At 47.6% G+C, this 20,302-nt stretch overlaps 1 protein-coding gene across 3 annotated transcripts in view; it reads right to left on the bottom strand.

Annotated features, from left to right (window-relative positions):
- Nucleotides 1-2,857: 2,857 nt before the first annotated feature.
- LOC308694782 (mitochondrial coenzyme A diphosphatase NUDT8-like) overlaps nucleotides 2,858-20,302 on the bottom strand; it is a 78,382-nt gene continuing 60,937 nt past the window's right edge. For 2 of the 3 annotated variants that reach the window (XM_081372520.1, XM_081372519.1), the window contains 2 exons: nucleotides 3,602-3,679; nucleotides 2,865-3,475 (listed from right to left, as the gene is read on the bottom strand). In XM_081372520.1, the coding sequence (XP_081228646.1) occupies nucleotides 3,245-3,475; nucleotides 3,602-3,679 (309 nt within the window). In that variant the 3' untranslated portion in view covers nucleotides 2,865-3,244. Of the gene's footprint in view, nucleotides 3,476-3,601; nucleotides 3,680-20,302 lie in introns of all 3 variants that reach the window. The other variant, XM_081372518.1, reaches the window with a different exon arrangement.

The raw sequence follows: 20,302 nt of genomic DNA, 5'->3' as shown, positions 1-20,302 counted from the left end.
CTCGGTGCGGAAACGATCTCTGCACTGCTGCACTGCAACTGGGACGGTTCGACGGACTGCAACCGCGTGCAGTGTGAAAGCTCTAACCTGTTAACATGGGTACGGAAAAAATACACACCGCATACGCACTGCAAACGGAGTATGTGTGAAACGGGCGTTCATTTATGAGACCAGCTCCAGTTCACTCGCCGGCGCCTTCGTGTCCTGATTATTTATTTTCTGCTATACTTATTATTAAATCCAGCAAGGCAAGTGGTTGATGAAACATTGATTAAAATTAAGATACAATTAATACAAAACGAAATTCACTTTAAAGAAAGGCTTTGTGCTTTCTGTTATTTAATATTTTGTTCTATGGAGAGCCAACCCTTCTTCATCCGGTGAGTAGTATTACTTTTGGTTTGCATAATTCACTTAAAACATATTTTGCCACCTACATGTAAAAGTTAAAGATTTTTTTGTGTGTGTGTGTCACGCATGTTTATTTCCCTATTCAAAGCGCATGTAGATTTGTAGACCGATATTTTTCTAATATCTCGACTCCTTTATTAAGGAAGTATACAAACAGACGTTTCACTAATGCATGCAAATGTCACGGCCATAACGCTGGAATTGACCCATTTAAAAAATATATATATCTTCAACTAGTTTTGTGGTGTAGGTCTACGTATTTGGGGGGGGGGGGGGGGGGGGGGACGTACTTTAAGATGCTTCTTCAGGTTTGAGGTGGAGTCTTTGGACGCTGTTCGAGGTTGGTTGCTGGCAAGCAGAGGTTGCACTGAACATTTCGTAATATCTCCCTTTGTGAAATGCTAATGTGAAATACTGTTTGAATTTCCAAGATATAAACACATTCTTGCCCTGGCTCTGTTGTTCCGGCTCCATCTCTAGCTCCCGCCGCTCCTCTTCGCTCTTCGACTCCTTTGTGACTGATCACGCAAACCACGCATTTTTTCGTTTTCATATTGGGGCTTCTGGGAAATGCATGGAGTTTCCTTAATTTATTTAGAAAGTGAATAAACTCGTGAAACAGAGAAGTATCGTCATGTAATCCATTGATTTCAAAAATGTAACTGTATTCTAAATACCAACTATTTAAACTGTAACTGTAACGGAATACAGTTACTCATAATTTGTATTCTGAATACGTAACGCCGGTACATGTATTCCGTTACTCCCCAACACTGACAGTGGACTTTAGTTGAACTGACCACAGTGTCTTTGTGCAACTGAAACTGTTAGGAAATATGTCTCAGGGTAGCGAGGCACACCCGTTTTAGTGCTGCTTCACTTCTCACTGATTCTAGAGATAAGGGACAAAACATGTCCTACACACAAAAGCCCTGTTTATGTTAGAAATAAAGAAATTCATCACAATAAAAATACTTAAAAAGTTACATCTAAAGGAAATCTGGATACTCGGGACATTCATTGCTTTTTAAATAATTATTTAAATTTTATTTTAAAAACATGCTTTATTCTTGGAAAATACTTGTAATTTAACCTGTCCTCAGCATGAGGTCACAATGTGAAATTGCCAAATAATGTGTTTAAAATGCAACAAATTAAAAAATATGCATTTAAATTTAAAGGCAGAGATCTGTCATGACAGTCATACATGTCAACACAAATAAATGCACGTAACTGATGCAGTTTAAAGACAGGCTACAGATCCTTTGGATTCACACTGGGAATATTTCTGTTGCTGATACGGGGCAGCACATAATAATGCTCACCATTACACTCAACCTAGCATGCTCTTCTTGTGTTCTGTGAGCTGCTGGAGACCCAGAATGAGACGCACTGTACCGCTAAAAAAAGAAAAAACAAACCACTGGAAGAATTGTTTAATTAAATATTATTTTAAAAATTTGTCTAAATTTGTTGTCTTTTCAATCATTTGTTGTAACCTCAGTTGGACCTTTGTCGATTCCCTTAAATGGTAAATGGACTGCATTTATATAGCGCTTTCACAGACCTATGGCCACCAAAGCACTTTACATATAAGCCTCACATTCACACATTCACTCACACATTCACACACCGAGGTATTTAACACCGTCAGGAGAAGGTTTCTGTTCATTTTGAAAGAAATATTTTATTATTTTTTCCATTTATTGTGTTAAAATACTAAAACATCAACTGAACGACATGATATTATGTCTGATTTACCGCAGAAAAATTTGCGGGCACGATCGAATAGTGTAAACATTAAAACATACTCCGTCATTTTGCTTATACAGGACTTCATTCAAACAGCAAAGTGTTTAAGTTACTGTTAATTACAATTTTAAGGAAAACAAATATATTAATCTGAAATGTAGCAAATTAATTTTCAATTCATTCAGGTACAGTTACCAAAACATATCTCAAGGTCTTTTTGGCTTTTTATTAATTTAATTAATTAATTAATTATATAAAACTATTGTCAGTGCACTAAAAAATAAACTTGTTCTATGCCTTTCCTTTATTAATAAAACGTATTTAAAAAATACAAGGCGCAAGTCATGCACAAGCCTTCTGCATTTCTGTTGTGCCTTTCCCTCCATTGTACCGAACCGTGATGTCTGAACCGAACCGTGACTTCTGACACCCCTAATTACTAACTATTAATAAGCCGTAATTAAGAGTTTATTGAGGCAAATGTCAGTTAAAGGTGAGAATTATCCCCTAATCTAAAGTGTGAAAGAGTTGTTTATCTGTGGCCATGACAAATATCCTTTCTGAGAGTTGACAGACGATCAACACTGAGTGTTTGCTGGACGAACAGGTTCAGGAAAGTTCAACTTCAGGAAAATGGTGGTCCATGTGCAGGACTGAAAATCCCTGCTGTCAAAAAATAAACATTCACTACAGATACCTTGAATCTTTAAAGCATTTTAACACTTTTATTATAAGCATTGGTTAAATAAATGGACACTCACATTTAAAACAACCATCCAGGTTAAGATGATGAAAACAAATCTCATAATGCTAAACCCCAAAAATACATTCAATGTGTGTTGTGTAAATGAACACTCTTCATTTCACTGAAGGCATGATGTCAAACACTCATTTAGTTGCAGTAGGCATGAACCCTGAAGCCTGAACACAGCAAATGGCCAGGACATATTGACCCTCAAGACCTTTTGGATGCAGGAAACAAAACCCATTTTAAAGACCAAAATATGAATTAAGACCCAGACTTTTCTTGATAGTTTTCCATGGGATTCCTCCTAAATCCAGATCTGTAATGTGATGGTGTTCAGCAGGAAGCCTCAGTGGTGGAGGTGCTGTGGTCCGACAGATGCTCTGGCGGCACAATGAGCTTGAGTGCTTGATCTAAGGCCACTGCCGTCAGACCCCAGATGCGATACTTCGGACTGTGGAACACAGGGAGTGTGTACCCATAACGGTCACCGGTACGGAAGTGTGTGTAGCCTCTGTTTTGGGCTTGACATAAATGCTCAAGTGTCAGGGTAAAAATCTCTTCCACCTGTCAATCAAAGAAGTGCAGTGTTACTCAACCCTTTCCCGAGGACACACACTCTGCAGTGATGTGGTCAAACTGAGTAGACTGTGATGATGTAAATTGGGGAAGTGTGCAGTGGTCAGCCTGTACCTCGCCTGGATTGGGTCGGAAAGAGAGCGTCTCCAATGGTCCAAGATTGGCTATTACAGGCGCAATCATCATTCCAGACTGCAAATTAGGAAACACAACATTAGATGAAGAATTGCACTGATCTTTACTTCAGAAATAGTTCGAAGCTTTCTGACACTCATACCCTTAAAGTGCCCCTATTGTGCTGTTTTAAAGTTTCTTCATTTTGTTTTGGAGTCTCCTACAACAGGTTTACATACAGCGAAGGTAAAAAGCACTTTCATTTTCTCATAATATACATTGCACATCACCACATTTTTCATTGATTCTCAAACAACTTGAAGGATGAATCAGTCTCTCTAAATCCCTCCTTTCCATGAGTCTACTCTGCTCTGATTGGTCAGATGGCTCAGTCTGCTGTGATTGGTCTACTCTGCTCTGATTGGTCAGATGGCTCAGTCTGCTGTGATTGGTCTACTCTGCTCTGATTGGTCAGATGGCTCAGTCTGCTGTGATTGGTCTACTCTGCTCTGATTGGTCAGATGGCTCAGTCTGCTGTGATTGGTCTACTGTGCTCTGATTGGTCAGATGGCTCAGTCTGCTGTGATTGGTCTACACTGCTCTGATTGGTCAGATGGCTCAGTCTGCTGTGATTGGTCTACTCTGCTCTGATTGGTCAGATGGCTCAGTCTGCTGTGGTTGGTCTACTCTGCTCTGATTGGTCAGATGGCTCAGTCTGCTGTGATAGGTCTACTCTGCTCTGATTGGTCAGGTGGCTCAGTCTGCTGTGGTTGGTCTACTCTGCTCTGATTGGTCAGATGGCTCAGTCTGCTGTGATTGGTCTATTGTGCTCTGATTGGTCAGATGGCTCAGTCTGCTGTGGTTGGTCTACTCTGCTCTGATTGGTCAGATGGCTCAGTCTGCTGTGGTTGGTCTATTGTGCTCTGATTGGTCAGATGGCTCAGACTGCTGTGATTGGTCTACTCTGCTCTGATTGGTCAGGTGGCTCAGTCTGCTGTGATTGGTCTACTGTGCTCTGATTGGTCAGATGGCTCAGTCTGCTGTGATTGGTCTACTCTGCTCTGATTGGTCAGATGGCTCAGTCTGCTGTGATTGGTCTACTCTGCTCTGATTGGTCAGATGGCTCAGTCTGCTGTGGTTGGTCTACTCTGCTCTGATTGGTCAGATGGCTCAGTCTGCTGTGATTGGTCTATTGTGCTCTGATTGGTCAGATGGCTCAGTCTGCTGTGGTTGGTCTACTCTGCTCTGATTGGTCAGATGGCTCAGTCTGCTGTGGTTGGTCTACTCTGCTCTGATTGGTCAGATGGCTCAGTCTGCTGTGATTGGTCTACACTGCTCTGATTGGTCAGATGGCTCAGTCTGCTGTGGTTGGTCTACTCTGCTCTGATTGGTCAGATGGCTCAGTCTGCTGTGATTGGTCTACTGTGCTCTGATTGGTCAGATGGCTCAGTCTGTTGTGATTGGTCTACTCTGCTCTGATTGGTCAGATGGCTCAGTCTGCTGTGATTGGTCTACTGTGCTCTGATTGGTCAGATGGCTCAGTCTGTTGTGATTGGTCTACTCTGCTCTGATTGGTCAGATGGCTCAGTCTGTTGTGATTGGTCTACTCTGCTCTGATTGGTCAGATGGCTCCGTCTGCTGTGATTGGTCTACTCTGCTCTGATTGGTCAGATGGCTCAGTCTGCTGTGATTGGTCTACTGTGCTCTGATTGGTCAGATGGCTCAGTCTGCTGTGATTGGTCTACTCTGCTCTGATTGGTCAGATGGCTCAGTCTGCTGTGATTGGTCTACTGTGCTCTGATTGGTCAGATGGCTCAGTCTGCTGTGATTGGTCTACTCTGCTCTGATTGGTCAGATGGCTCAGTCTGCTGTGATTGGTCTACTCTGCTCTGATTGGTCAGATGGCTCAGTCTGCTGTGATTGGTCTACTGTGCTCTGATTGGTCAGATGGCTCAGTCTGCTGTGATTGGTCTACACTGCTCTGATTGGTCAGATGGCTCAGTCTGCTGTGATTGGTCTACTCTGCTCTGATTGGTCAGATGGCTCAGTCTGCTGTGGTTGGTCTACTCTGCTCTGATTGGTCAGATGGCTCAGTCTGCTGTGATTGGTCTACTCTGCTCTGATTGGTCAGATGGCTCAGTCTGCTGTGATTGGTCTATTGTGCTCTGATTGGTCAGATGGCTCAGACTGCTGTGAATGGTCTACTCTGCTCTGATTGGTCAGATGGCTCAGTCTGCTGTGATTGGTCTACTGTGCTCTGATTGGTCAGATGGCTCAGTCTGCTGTGGTTGGTCTACTCTGCTCTGATTGGTCAGATGGCTCAGTCTGCTGTGATTGGTCTATTGTGCTCTGATTGGTCAGATGGCTCAGTCTGCTGTGGTTGGTCTACTCTGCTCTGATTGGTCAGATGGCTCAGTCTGCTGTGGTTGGTCTACTCTGCTCTGATTGGTCAGATGGCTCAGTCTGCTGTGATTGGTCTATTGTGCTCTGATTGGTCAGATGGCTCAGTCTGCTGTGGTTGGTCTACTCTGCTCTGATTGGTCAGATGGCTCAGTCTGCTGTGATTGGTCTACTGTGCTCTGATTGGTCAGATGGCTCAGTCTGTTGTGATTGGTCTACTCTGCTCTGATTGGTCAGATGGCTGAGTCTGTTGTGATTGGTCTACTCTGCTCTGATTGGTCAGATGGCTCAGTCTGCTGTGATTGGTCTACTCTGCTCTGATTGGTCAGATGGCTCAGTCTGCTGTGATTGGTCTACTGTGCTCTGATTGGTCAGATGGCTCAGTCTGCTGTGATTGGTCTACTCTGCTCTGATTGGTCAGATGGCTCAGTCTGCTGTGATTGGTCTACTCTGCTCTGATTGGTCAGATGGCTCAGTCTGTTGTGATTGGTCTACTCTGCTCTGATTGGTCAGATGGCTCAGTCTGCTGTGATTGGTCTACTCTGCTATGATTGGTCAGATGGCTCAGTCTGCTGTGATTGGTCTACTGTGCTCTGATTGGTCAGATGGCTCAGTCTGCTGTGATTGGTCTACTCTGCTCTGATTGGTCAGATGGCTCAGTCTGTTGTGATTGGTCTACTCTGCTCTGATTGGTCAGATGGCTCAGTCTGCTGTGATTGGTCTACTGTGCTCTGATTGGTCAGATGGCTCAGTCTGTTGTGATTGGTCTACTCTGCTCTGATTGGTCAGATGGCTCAGTCTGCTGTGGTTGGTCTACTCTGCTCTGATTGGTCAGATGGCTCAGTCTGCTGTGATTGGTCTACTCTGCTCTGATTGGTCAGATGGCTCAGTCTGCTGTGATTGGTCTATTGTGCTCTGATTGGTCAGATGGCTCAGACTGCCGTAAATGGTCTACTCTGCTCTGATTGGTCAGATGGCTCAGTCTGCTGTGATTGGTCTACTGTGCTCTGATTGGTCAGATGGCTCAGTCTGCTGTGGTTGGTCTACTCTGCTCTGATTGGTCAGATGGCTCAGTCTGCTGTGATTGGTCTATTGTGCTCTGATTGGTCAGATGGCTCAGTCTGCTGTGGTTGGTCTACTCTGCTCTGATTGGTCAGATGGCTCAGTCTGCTGTGGTTGGTCTACTCTGCTCTGATTGGTCAGATGGCTCAGTCTGCTGTGATTGGTCTATTGTGCTCTGATTGGTCAGATGGCTCAGTCTGCTGTGGTTGGTCTACTCTGCTCTGATTGGTCAGATGGCTCAGTCTGCTGTGATTGGTCTACTGTGCTCTGATTGGTCAGATGGCTCAGTCTGTTGTGATTGGTCTACTCTGCTCTGATTGGTCAGATGGCTCAGTCTGTTGTGATTGGTCTACTCTGCTCTGATTGGTCAGATGGCTCAGTCTGCTGTGATTGGTCTACTCTGCTCTGATTGGTCAGATGGCTCAGTCTGCTGTGATTGGTCTACTCTGCTCTGATTGGTCAGATGGCTCAGTCTGCTGTGATTGGTCTACTCTGCTCTGATTGGTCAGATGGCTCAGTCTGCTGTGATTGGTCTACTGTGCTCTGATTGGTCAGATGGCTCAGTCTGCTGTGATTGGTCTACTGTGCTCTGATTGGTCAGATGGCTCAGTCTGTTGTGATTGGTCTACTCTGCTCTGATTGGTCAGATGGCTCAGTCTGTTGTGATTGGTCTACACTGCTCTGATTGGTCAGATGGCTCAGTCTGCTGTGGTTGGTCTACTGTGCTCTGATTGGTCAGATGGCTCAGTCTGCTGTGATTGGTCTACTCTTCTCTGATTGGTCAGATGGCTCAGTCTGCTGTGGTTGGTCTACTCTGCTCTGATTGGTCAGATGGCTCAGTCTGCTGTGATTGGTCTACTCTGCTCTGATTGGTCAGATGGCTCAGTCTGCTGTGGTTGGTCTACTGTGCTCTGATTGGTCAGATGGCTCAGTCTGCTGTGATTGGTCTACTCTGCTCTGATTGGTCAGATGGCTCAGTCTGCTGTGATTGGTCTATTGTGCTCTGATTGGTCAGATGGCTCAGTCTGTTGTGATTGGTCTACTCTGCTCTGATTGGCCAGACAGCTCAGTCTGTTGTGATTGGTCTACTCCGCTCTGATTGGCCAGACAGCTCAGTCTGTTGTGATTGGTCTACTCTGCTCTGATTGGTCAGATGGCTCAGTCTGCTGTGATTGGTCTACTCTGCTCTGATTGGTCAGATGGCTCAGTCTGCTGTGATTGGTCTACTGTGCTCTGATTGGTCAGATGGCTCAGTCTGCTGTGGTTGGTCTACTGTGCTCTGATTGGTCAGATGGCTCAGTCTGCTGTGATTGGTCTACTCTGCTCTGATTGGTCAGATGGCTCAGTCTGCTGTGATTGGTCTACTCTGCTCTGATTGGTCAGATGGCTCAGTCTGCTGTGATTGGTCTACTGTGCTCTGATTGGTCAGATGGCTCAGTCTGCTGTGGTTGGTCTACTGTGCTCTGATTGGTCAGATGGCTCAGTCTGCTGTGATTGGTCTACTCTGCTCTGATTGGTCAGATGGCTCAGTCTGCTGTGATTGGTCTACTGTGCTCTGATTGGTCAGATGGCTCAGTCTGTTGTGATTGGTCTACTCTGCTCTGATTGGTCAGATGGCTCAGTCTGCTGTGATTGGTCTACTCTGCTCTGATTGGTCAGATGGCTCAGTCTGCTGTGATTGGTCTACTCTGCTCTGATTGGTCAGATGGCTCAGTCTGCTGTGATTGGTCTACTCTGCTCTGATTGGTCAGATGGCTCAGTCTGCTGTGGTTGGTCTACTCTGCTCTGATTGGTCTGATGGCTCAGTCTGCTGTGATTGGTCTACTCTGCTCTGATTGGTCAGATGGCTCAGTCTGTTGTGATTGGTCTACTCTGCTCTGATTGGTCAGATGGCTCAGTCTGTTGTGATTGGTCTACACTGCTCTGATTGGTCAGATGGCTCAGTCTGCTGTGATTGGTCTACTCTGCTCTGATTGGTCAGATGGCTCAGTCTGCTGTGATTGGTCTACTCTGCTCTGATTGGTCAGATGGCTCAGTCTGCTGTGGTTGGTCTACTCTGCTCTGATTGGTCAGATGGCTCAGTCTGCTGTGATTGGTCTACTCTGCTCTGATTGGTCAGATGGCTCAGTCTGCTGTGGTTGGTCTACTGTGCTCTGATTGGTCAGATGGCTCAGTCTGCTGTGATTGGTCTACTCTGCTCTGATTGGTCAGATGGCTCAATCTGCTGTGATTGGTCTATTGTGCTCTGATTGGTCAGATGGCTCAGTCTGTTGTGATTGGTCTACTCTGCTCTGATTGGCCAGACAGCTCAGTCTGTTGTGATTGGTCTACTCTGCTCTGATTGGCCAGACAGCTCAGTCTGTTGTGATTGGTCTACTCTGCTCTGATTGGTCAGACAGCTCAGTCTGTTGTGATTGGTCTACTCTGCTCTGATTGGTCAGATGGCTCAGTCTGCTGTGATTGGTCTACTCTGCTCTGATTGGTCAGATGGCTCAGTCTGCTGTGATTGGTCTACTCTGCTCTGATTGGTCAGATGGCTCAGTCTGCTGTGGTTGGTCTACTCTGCTCTGATTGGTCAGATGGCTCAGTCTGTTGTGATTGGTCTACTCTCCTCTGATTGGTCAGATGGCTCAGTCTGCTGTGGTTGGTCTACTCTGCTCTGATTGGTCAGATGGCTCAGTCTGCTGTGGTTGGTCTACTCTACTCTGATTGGTCAGATGGCTCAGTCTGCTGTGGTTGGTCTACTCTGCTCTGATTGGTCAGATGGCTCAGTCTGCTGTGATTGGTCTACTCTGCTCTGATTGGTCAGATGGCTCAGTCTGCTGTGATTGGTCTACTCTTCTCTGATTGGTCAGATGGCTCAGTCTGTTGTGATTGGTCTACTCTGCTCTGATTGGTCAGATGGCTCAGTCTGCTGTGATTGGTCTACTCTGCTCTGATTGGCCAGACAGCTCAGTCTGTTGTGATTGGTCTACTCTGCTCTGATTGGTCAGATGGCTCAGTCTGCTGTGATTGGTCTACTCTGCTCTGATTGGTCAGATGGCTCAGTCTGCTGTGATTGGTCTACTGTGCTCTGATTGGTCAGATGGCTCAGTCTGCTGTGGTTGGTCTACTGTGCTCTGATTGGTCAGATGGCTCAGTCTGCTGTGATTGGTCTACTCTGCTCTGATTGGTCAGATGGCTCAGTCTGCTGTGATTGGTCTACTCTGCTCTGATTGGTCAGATGGCTCAGTCTGCTGTGATTGGTCTACTGTGCTCTGATTGGTCAGATGGCTCAGTCTGCTGTGGTTGGTCTACTGTGCTCTGATTGGTCAGATGGCTCAGTCTGCTGTGATTGGTCTACTCTGCTCTGATTGGTCAGATGGCTCAGTCTGCTGTGATTGGTCTACTGTGCTCTGATTGGTCAGATGGCTCAGTCTGTTGTGATTGGTCTACTCTGCTCTGATTGGTCAGATGGCTCAGTCTGCTGTGATTGGTCTACTCTGCTCTGATTGGTCAGATGGCTCAGTCTGCTGTGATTGGTCTACTCTGCTCTGATTGGTCAGATGGCTCAGTCTGCTGTGATTGGTCTACTCTGCTCTGATTGGTCAGATGGCTCAGTCTGCTGTGGTTGGTCTACTCTGCTCTGATTGGTCAGATGGCTCAGTCTGCTGTGATTGGTCTACTCTGCTCTGATTGGTCAGATGGCTCAGTCTGTTGTGATTGGTCTACTCTGCTCTGATTGGTCAGATGGCTCAGTCTGTTGTGATTGGTCTACACTGCTCTGATTGGTCAGATGGCTCAGTCTGCTGTGATTGGTCTACTCTGCTCTGATTGGTCAGATGGCTCAGTCTGCTGTGATTGGTCTACTCTGCTCTGATTGGTCAGATGGCTCAGTCTGCTGTGGTTGGTCTACTCTGCTCTGATTGGTCAGATGGCTCAGTCTGCTGTGATTGGTCTACTCTGCTCTGATTGGTCAGATGGCTCAGTCTGCTGTGGTTGGTCTACTGTGCTCTGATTGGTCAGATGGCTCAGTCTGCTGTGATTGGTCTACTCTGCTCTGATTGGTCAGATGGCTCAGTCTGCTGTGATTGGTCTATTGTGCTCTGATTGGTCAGATGGCTCAGTCTGTTGTGATTGGTCTACTCTGCTCTGATTGGCCAGACAGCTCAGTCTGTTGTGATTGGTCTACTCTGCTCTGATTGGCCAGACAGCTCAGTCTGTTGTGATTGGTCTACTCTGCTCTGATTGGTCAGACAGCTCAGTCTGTTGTGATTGGTCTACTCTGCTCTGATTGGTCAGATGGCTCAGTCTGCTGTGATTGGTCTACTCTGCTCTGATTGGTCAGATGGCTCAGTCTGCTGTGATTGGTCTACTCTGCTCTGATTGGTCAGATGGCTCAGTCTGCTGTGGTTGGTCTACTCTGCTCTGATTGGTCAGATGGCTCAGTCTGTTGTGATTGGTCTACTCTCCTCTGATTGGTCAGATGGCTCAGTCTGCTGTGGTTGGTCTACTCTGCTCTGATTGGTCAGATGGCTCAGTCTGCTGTGGTTGGTCTACTCTACTCTGATTGGTCAGATGGCTCAGTCTGCTGTGGTTGGTCTACTCTGCTCTGATTGGTCAGATGGCTCAGTCTGCTGTGATTGGTCTACTCTGCTCTGATTGGTCAGATGGCTCAGTCTGCTGTGATTGGTCTACTCTTCTCTGATTGGTCAGATGGCTCAGTCTGTTGTGATTGGTCTACTCTCCTCTGATTGGTCAGATGGCTCAGTCTGCTGTGGTTGGTCTACTCTGCTCTGATTGGTCAGATGGCTCAGTCTGCTGTGGTTGGTCTACTCTACTCTGATTGGTCAGATGGCTCAGTCTGCTGTGGTTGGTCTACTCTGCTCTGATTGGTCAGATGGCTCAGTCTGCTGTGATTGGTCTACTCTGCTCTGATTGGTCAGATGGCTCAGTCTGCTGTGATTGGTCTACTCTTCTCTGATTGGTCAGATGGCTCAGTCTGTTGTGATTGGTCTACTCTGCTCTGATTGGTCAGATGGCTCAGTCTGCTGTGATTGGTCTACTCTGCTCTGATTGGCCAGACAGCTCAGTCTGTTGTGATTGGTCTACTCTGCTCTGATTGGTCAGATGGCTCAGTCTGCTGTGATTGGTCTACTGTGCTCTGATTGGTCAGATGGCTCAGTCTGCTGTGGTTGGTCTACTGTGCTCTGATTGGTCAGATGGCTCAGTCTGCTGTGATTGGTCTACTCTGCTCTGATTGGTCAGATGGCTCAGTCTGCTGTGATTGGTCTACTGTGCTCTGATTGGTCAGATGGCTCAGTCTGTTGTGATTGGTCTACTCTGCTCTGATTGGTCAGATGGCTCAGTCTGCTGTGATTGGTCTACTCTGCTCTGATTGGTCAGATGGCTCAGTCTGCTGTGATTGGTCTACTCTGCTCTGATTGGTCAGATGGCTCAGTCTGCTGTGATTGGTCTACTCTGCTCTGATTGGTCAGATGGCTCAGTCTGCTGTGGTTGGTCTACTCTGCTCTGATTGGTCAGATGGCTCAGTCTGCTGTGATTGGTCTACTCTGCTCTGATTGGTCAGATGGCTCAGTCTGTTGTGATTGGTCTACTCTGCTCTGATTGGTCAGATGGCTCAGTCTGTTGTGATTGGTCTACACTGCTCTGATTGGTCAGATGGCTCAGTCTGCTGTGATTGGTCTACTCTGCTCTGATTGGTCAGATGGCTCAGTCTGCTGTGATTGGTCTACTCTGCTCTGATTGGTCAGATGGCTCAGTCTGCTGTGGTTGGTCTACTCTGCTCTGATTGGTCAGATGGCTCAGTCTGCTGTGATTGGTCTACTCTGCTCTGATTGGTCAGATGGCTCAGTCTGCTGTGGTTGGTCTACTGTGCTCTGATTGGTCAGATGGCTCAGTCTGCTGTGATTGGTCTACTCTGCTCTGATTGGTCAGATGGCTCAGTCTGCTGTGATTGGTCTATTGTGCTCTGATTGGTCAGATGGCTCAGTCTGTTGTGATTGGTCTACTCTGCTCTGATTGGCCAGACAGCTCAGTCTGTTGTGATTGGTCTACTCTGCTCTGATTGGCCAGACAGCTCAGTCTGTTGTGATTGGTCTACTCTGCTCTGATTGGTCAGACAGCTCAGTCTGTTGTGATTGGTCTACTCTGCTCTGATTGGTCAGATGGCTCAGTCTGCTGTGATTGGTCTACTCTGCTCTGATTGGTCAGATGGCTCAGTCTGCTGTGATTGGTCTACTCTGCTCTGATTGGTCAGATGGCTCAGTCTGCTGTGGTTGGTCTACTCTGCTCTGATTGGTCAGATGGCTCAGTCTGTTGTGATTGGTCTACTCTCCTCTGATTGGTCAGATGGCTCAGTCTGCTGTGGTTGGTCTACTCTGCTCTGATTGGTCAGATGGCTCAGTCTGCTGTGGTTGGTCTACTCTACTCTGATTGGTCAGATGGCTCAGTCTGCTGTGGTTGGTCTACTCTGCTCTGATTGGTCAGATGGCTCAGTCTGCTGTGATTGGTCTACTCTGCTCTGATTGGTCAGATGGCTCAGTCTGCTGTGATTGGTCTACTCTTCTCTGATTGGTCAGATGGCTCAGTCTGTTGTGATTGGTCTACTCTCCTCTGATTGGTCAGATGGCTCAGTCTGCTGTGGTTGGTCTACTCTGCTCTGATTGGTCAGATGGCTCAGTCTGCTGTGGTTGGTCTACTCTACTCTGATTGGTCAGATGGCTCAGTCTGCTGTGGTTGGTCTACTCTGCTCTGATTGGTCAGATGGCTCAGTCTGCTGTGATTGGTCTACTCTGCTCTGATTGGTCAGATGGCTCAGTCTGCTGTGATTGGTCTACTCTTCTCTGATTGGTCAGATGGCTCAGTCTGTTGTGATTGGTCTACTCTGCTCTGATTGGTCAGATGGCTCAGTCTGCTGTGATTGGTCTACTCTGCTCTGATTGGCCAGACAGCTCAGTCTGTTGTGATTGGTCTACTCTGCTCTGATTGGTCAGATGGCTCAGTCTGCTGTGATTGGTCTACTCTGCTCTGATTGGTCAGATGGCTCAGTCTGCTGTGATTGGTCTACTGTGCTCTGATTGGTCAGATGGCTCAGTCTGCTGTGGTTGGTCTACTGTGCTCTGATTGGTCAGATGGCTCAGTCTGCTGTGATTGGTCTACTCTGCTCTGATTGGTCAGATGGCTCAGTCTGCTGTGATTGGTCTACTCTGCTCTGATTGGTCAGATGGCTCAGTCTGCTGTGATTGGTCTACTGTGCTCTGATTGGTCAGATGGCTCAGTCTGCTGTGGTTGGTCTACTGTGCTCTGATTGGTCAGATGGCTCAGTCTGCTGTGATTGGTCTACTCTGCTCTGATTGGTCAGATGGCTCAGTCTGCTGTGATTGGTCTACTGTGCTCTGATTGGTCAGATGGCTCAGTCTGTTGTGATTGGTCTACTCTGCTCTGATTGGTCAGATGGCTCAGTCTGCTGTGATTGGTCTACTCTGCTCTGATTGGTCAGATGGCTCAGTCTGCTGTGATTGGTCTACTCTGCTCTGATTGGTCAGATGGCTCAGTCTGCTGTGATTGGTCTACTCTGCTCTGATTGGTCAGATGGCTCAGTCTGCTGTGGTTGGTCTACTCTGCTCTGATTGGTCAGATGGCTCAGTCTGCTGTGATTGGTCTACTCTGCTCTGATTGGTCAGATGGCTCAGTCTGTTGTGATTGGTCTACTCTGCTCTGATTGGTCAGATGGCTCAGTCTGTTGTGATTGGTCTACACTGCTCTGATTGGTCAGATGGCTCAGTCTGCTGTGATTGGTCTACTCTGCTCTGATTGGTCAGATGGCTCAGTCTGCTGTGATTGGTCTACTCTGCTCTGATTGGTCAGATGGCTCAGTCTGCTGTGGTTGGTCTACTCTGCTCTGATTGGTCAGATGGCTCAGTCTGCTGTGATTGGTCTACTCTGCTCTGATTGGTCAGATGGCTCAGTCTGCTGTGGTTGGTCTACTGTGCTCTGATTGGTCAGATGGCTCAGTCTGCTGTGATTGGTCTACTCTGCTCTGATTGGTCAGATGGCTCAGTCTGCTGTGATTGGTCTATTGTGCTCTGATTGGTCAGATGGCTCAGTCTGTTGTGATTGGTCTACTCTGCTCTGATTGGCCAGACAGCTCAGTCTGTTGTGATTGGTCTACTCTGCTCTGATTGGCCAGACAGCTCAGTCTGTTGTGATTGGTCTACTCTGCTCTGATTGGTCAGATGGCTCAGTCTGTTGTGATTGGTCTACTCTCCTCTGATTGGTCAGATGGCTCAGTCTGCTGTGGTTGGTCTACTCTGCTCTGATTGGTCAGATGGCTCAGTCTGCTGTGGTTGGTCTACTCTACTCTGATTGGTCAGATGGCTCAGTCTGCTGTGGTTGGTCTACTCTGCTCTGATTGGTCAGATGGCTCAGTCTGCTGTGATTGGTCTACTCTGCTCTGATTGGTCAGATGGCTCAGTCTGCTGTGATTGGTCTACTCTTCTCTGATTGGTCAGATGGCTCAGTCTGTTGTGATTGGTCTACTCTGCTCTGATTGGTCAGATGGCTCAGTCTGCTGTGATTGGTCTACTCTGCTCTGATTGGCCAGACAGCTCAGTCTGTTGTGATTGGTCTACTCTGCTCTGATTGGTCAGATGGCTCAGTCTGCTGTGATTGGTCTACTCTGCTCTGATTGGTCAGATGGCTCAGTCTGCTGTGATTGGTCTACTGTGCTCTGATTGGTCAGATGGCTCAGTCTGCTGTGGTTGGTCTACTGTGCTCTGATTGGTCAGATGGCTCAGTCTGCTGTGATTGGTCTACTCTGCTCTGATTGGTCAGATGGCTCAGTCTGCTGTGATTGGTCTACTCTGCTCTGATTGGTCAGATGGCTCAGTCTGCTGTGATTGGTCTACTGTGCTCTGATTGGTCAGATGGCTCAGTCTGCTGTGGTTGGTCTACTGTGCTCTGATTGGTCAGATGGCTCAGTCTGCTGTGATTGGTCTACTCTGCTCTGATTGGTCAGATGGCTCAGTCTGCTGTGATTGGTCTACTGTGCTCTGATTGGTCAGATGGCTCAGTCTGTTGTGATTGGTCTACTCTGCTCTGATTGGTCAGATGGCTCAGTCTGCTGTGATTGGTCTACTCTGCTCTGATTGGTCAGATGGCTCAGTCTGCTGTGATTGGTCTACTCTGCTCTGATTGGTCAGATGGCTCAGTCTGCTGTGATTGGTCTACTCTGCTCTGATTGGTCAGATGGCTCAGTCTGCTGTGGTTGGTCTACTCTGCTCTGATTGGTCAGATGGCTCAGTCTGCTGTGATTGGTCTACTCTGCTCTGATTGGTCAGATGGCTCAGTCTGTTGTGATTGGTCTACTCTGCTCTGATTGGTCAGATGGCTCAGTCTGTTGTGATTGGTCTACACTGCTCTGATTGGTCAGATGGCTCAGTCTGCTGTGATTGGTCTACTCTGCTCTGATTGGTCAGATGGCTCAGTCTGCTGTGATTGGTCTACTCTGCTCTGATTGGTCAGATGGCTCAGTCTGCTGTGGTTGGTCTACTCTGCTCTGATTGGTCAGATGGCTCAGTCTGCTGTGATTGGTCTACTCTGCTCTGATTGGTCAGATGGCTCAGTCTGCTGTGGTTGGTCTACTGTGCTCTGATTGGTCAGATGGCTCAGTCTGCTGTGATTGGTCTACTCTGCTCTGATTGGTCAGATGGCTCAGTCTGCTGTGATTGGTCTATTGTGCTCTGATTGGTCAGATGGCTCAGTCTGTTGTGATTGGTCTACTCTGCTCTGATTGGCCAGACAGCTCAGTCTGTTGTGATTGGTCTACTCTGCTCTGATTGGCCAGACAGCTCAGTCTGTTGTGATTGGTCTACTCTGCTCTGATTGGTCAGACAGCTCAGTCTGTTGTGATTGGTCTACTCTGCTCTGATTGGTCAGATGGCTCAGTCTGCTGTGATTGGTCTACTCTGCTCTGATTGGTCAGATGGCTCAGTCTGCTGTGATTGGTCTACTCTGCTCTGATTGGTCAGATGGCTCAGTCTGCTGTGGTTGGTCTACTCTGCTCTGATTGGTCAGATGGCTCAGTCTGTTGTGATTGGTCTACTCTGATTGGTCAGATGGCTCAGTCTGCTGTGATTGGTCTATTGTGCTCTGATTGGTCAGATGGCTCAGTCTGCTGTGGTTGGTCTACTCTGCTCTGATTGGTCAGATGGCTCAGTCTGCTGTGGTTGGTCTACTCTGATTGGTCAGATGGCTCAGTCTGCTGTGGTTGGTCTACTCTGCTCTGATTGGTCAGATGGCTCAGTCTGCTGTGATTGGTCTACTCTGCTCTGATTGGTCAGATGGCTCAGTCTGCTGTGATTGGTCTACTCTTCTCTGATTGGTCAGATGGCTCAGTCTGTTGTGATTGGTCTACTCTCCTCTGATTGGTCAGATGGCTCAGTCTGCTGTGGTTGGTCTACTCTGCTCTGATTGGTCAGATGGCTCAGTCTGCTGTGGTTGGTCTACTCTACTCTGATTGGTCAGATGGCTCAGTCTGCTGTGGTTGGTCTACTCTGCTCTGATTGGTCAGATGGCTCAGTCTGCTGTGATTGGTCTACTCTGCTCTGATTGGTCAGATGGCTCAGTCTGCTGTGATTGGTCTACTCTTCTCTGATTGGTCAGATGGCTCAGTCTGTTGTGATTGGTCTACTCTGCTCTGATTGGTCAGATGGCTCAGTCTGCTGTGATTGGTCTACTCTGCTCTGATTGGCCAGACAGCTCAGTCTGTTGTGATTGGTCTACTCTGCTCTGATTGGTCAGATGGCTCAGTCTGCTGTGATTGGTCTACTCTGCTCTGATTGGTCAGATGGCTCAGTCTGCTGTGATTGGTCTACTGTGCTCTGATTGGTCAGATGGCTCAGTCTGCTGTGGTTGGTCTACTGTGCTCTGATTGGTCAGATGGCTCAGTCTGCTGTGATTGGTCTACTCTGCTCTGATTGGTCAGATGGCTCAGTCTGCTGTGATTGGTCTACTCTGCTCTGATTGGTCAGATGGCTCAGTCTGCTGTGATTGGTCTACTGTGCTCTGATTGGTCAGATGGCTCAGTCTGCTGTGGTTGGTCTACTGTGCTCTGATTGGTCAGATGGCTCAGTCTGCTGTGATTGGTCTACTCTGCTCTGATTGGTCAGATGGCTCAGTCTGCTGTGATTGGTCTACTGTGCTCTGATTGGTCAGATGGCTCAGTCTGTTGTGATTGGTCTACTCTGCTCTGATTGGTCAGATGGCTCAGTCTGCTGTGATTGGTCTACTCTGCTCTGATTGGTCAGATGGCTCAGTCTGCTGTGATTGGTCTACTCTGCTCTGATTGGTCAGATGGCTCAGTCTGCTGTGATTGGTCTACTCTGCTCTGATTGGTCAGATGGCTCAGTCTGCTGTGGTTGGTCTACTCTGCTCTGATTGGTCAGATGGCTCAGTCTGCTGTGATTGGTCTACTCTGCTGTGATTGGTCAGATGGCTCAGTCTGTTGTGATTGGTCTACTCTGCTCTGATTGGTCAGATGGCTCAGTCTGTTGTGATTGGTCTACACTGCTCTGATTGGTCAGATGGCTCAGTCTGCTGTGATTGGTCTACTCTGCTCTGATTGGTCAGATGGCTCAGTCTGCTGTGATTGGTCTACTCTGCTCTGATTGGTCAGATGGCTCAGTCTGCTGTGGTTGGTCTACTCTGCTCTGATTGGTCAGATGGCTCAGTCTGCTGTGATTGGTCTACTCTGCTCTGATTGGTCAGATGGCTCAGTCTGCTGTGGTTGGTCTACTGTGCTCTGATTGGTCAGATGGCTCAGTCTGCTGTGATTGGTCTACTCTGCTCTGATTGGTCAGATGGCTCAGTCTGCTGTGATTGGTCTATTGTGCTCTGATTGGTCAGATGGCTCAGTCTGTTGTGATTGGTCTACTCTGCTCTGATTGGCCAGACAGCTCAGTCTGTTGTGATTGGTCTACTCTGCTCTGATTGGCCAGACAGCTCAGTCTGTTGTGATTGGTCTACTCTGCTCTGATTGGTCAGACAGCTCAGTCTGTTGTGATTGGTCTACTCTGCTCTGATTGGTCAGATGGCTCAGTCTGCTGTGATTGGTCTACTCTGCTCTGATTGGTCAGATGGCTCAGTCTGCTGTGATTGGTCTACTCTGCTCTGATTGGTCAGATGGCTCAGTCTGCTGTGGTTGGTCTACTCTGCTCTGATTGGTCAGATGGCTCAGTCTGTTGTGATTGGTCTACTCTCCTCTGATTGGTCAGATGGCTCAGTCTGCTGTGGTTGGTCTACTCTGCTCTGATTGGTCAGATGGCTCAGTCTGCTGTGGTTGGTCTACTCTACTCTGATTGGTCAGATGGCTCAGTCTGCTGTGGTTGGTCTACTCTGCTCTGATTGGTCAGATGGCTCAGTCTGCTGTGATTGGTCTACTCTGCTCTGATTGGTCAGATGGCTCAGTCTGCTGTGATTGGTCTACTCTTCTCTGATTGGTCAGATGGCTCAGTCTGTTGTGATTGGTCTACTCTGCTCTGATTGGTCAGATGGCTCAGTCTGCTGTGATTGGTCTACTCTTCTCTGATTGGTCAGATGGCTCAGTCTGTTGTGATTGGTCTACTCTGCTCTGATTGGTCAGATGGCTCAGTCTGTTGTCATTGGTCTACACTGCTCTGATTGGTCAGATGGCTCAGTCTGCTGTGATTGGTCTACTCTTCTCTGATTGGTCAGATGGCTCAGTCTGCTGTGATTGGTCTATTGTGATCTGATTGGTCAGATGGCTCAGTCTGTTGTGATTGGTCTACTCTGCTCTGATTGGTCAGATGGCTCAGTCTGCTGTGATTGGTCTACACTGCTCTGATTGGTCAGATGGCTCAGTCTGCTGTGATTGGTCTACTCTTCTCTGATTGGTCAGATGGCTCAGTCTGCTGTGATTGGTCTATTGTGCTCTGATTGGTCAGATGGCTCAGTCTGTTGTGATTGGTCTACTCTGCTCTGATTGGTCAGATGGCTCAGTCTGCTGTGATTGGTCTACACTGCTCTGATTGGTCAGATGGCTCAGTCTGTTGTGATTGGTCTACTCTGCTCTGATTGGTCAGATGGCTCAGTCTGCTGTGATTGGTCTACTCTGCTCTGATTGGTCAGATGGCTCAGTCTGTTGTGATTGGTCTACTCTGCTCTGATTGGTCAGATGGCTCAGTCTGCTGTGGTTGGTCTACACTGCTCTGATTGGTC

Source organism: Scardinius erythrophthalmus (genome assembly GCF_964197995.2).
Source record: "Scardinius erythrophthalmus genome assembly, chromosome: 1".
Taxonomy (NCBI): domain Eukaryota; kingdom Metazoa; phylum Chordata; class Actinopteri; order Cypriniformes; family Leuciscidae; genus Scardinius; species Scardinius erythrophthalmus.
This window is presented reverse-complemented; position numbering and strand designations above follow the sequence as displayed.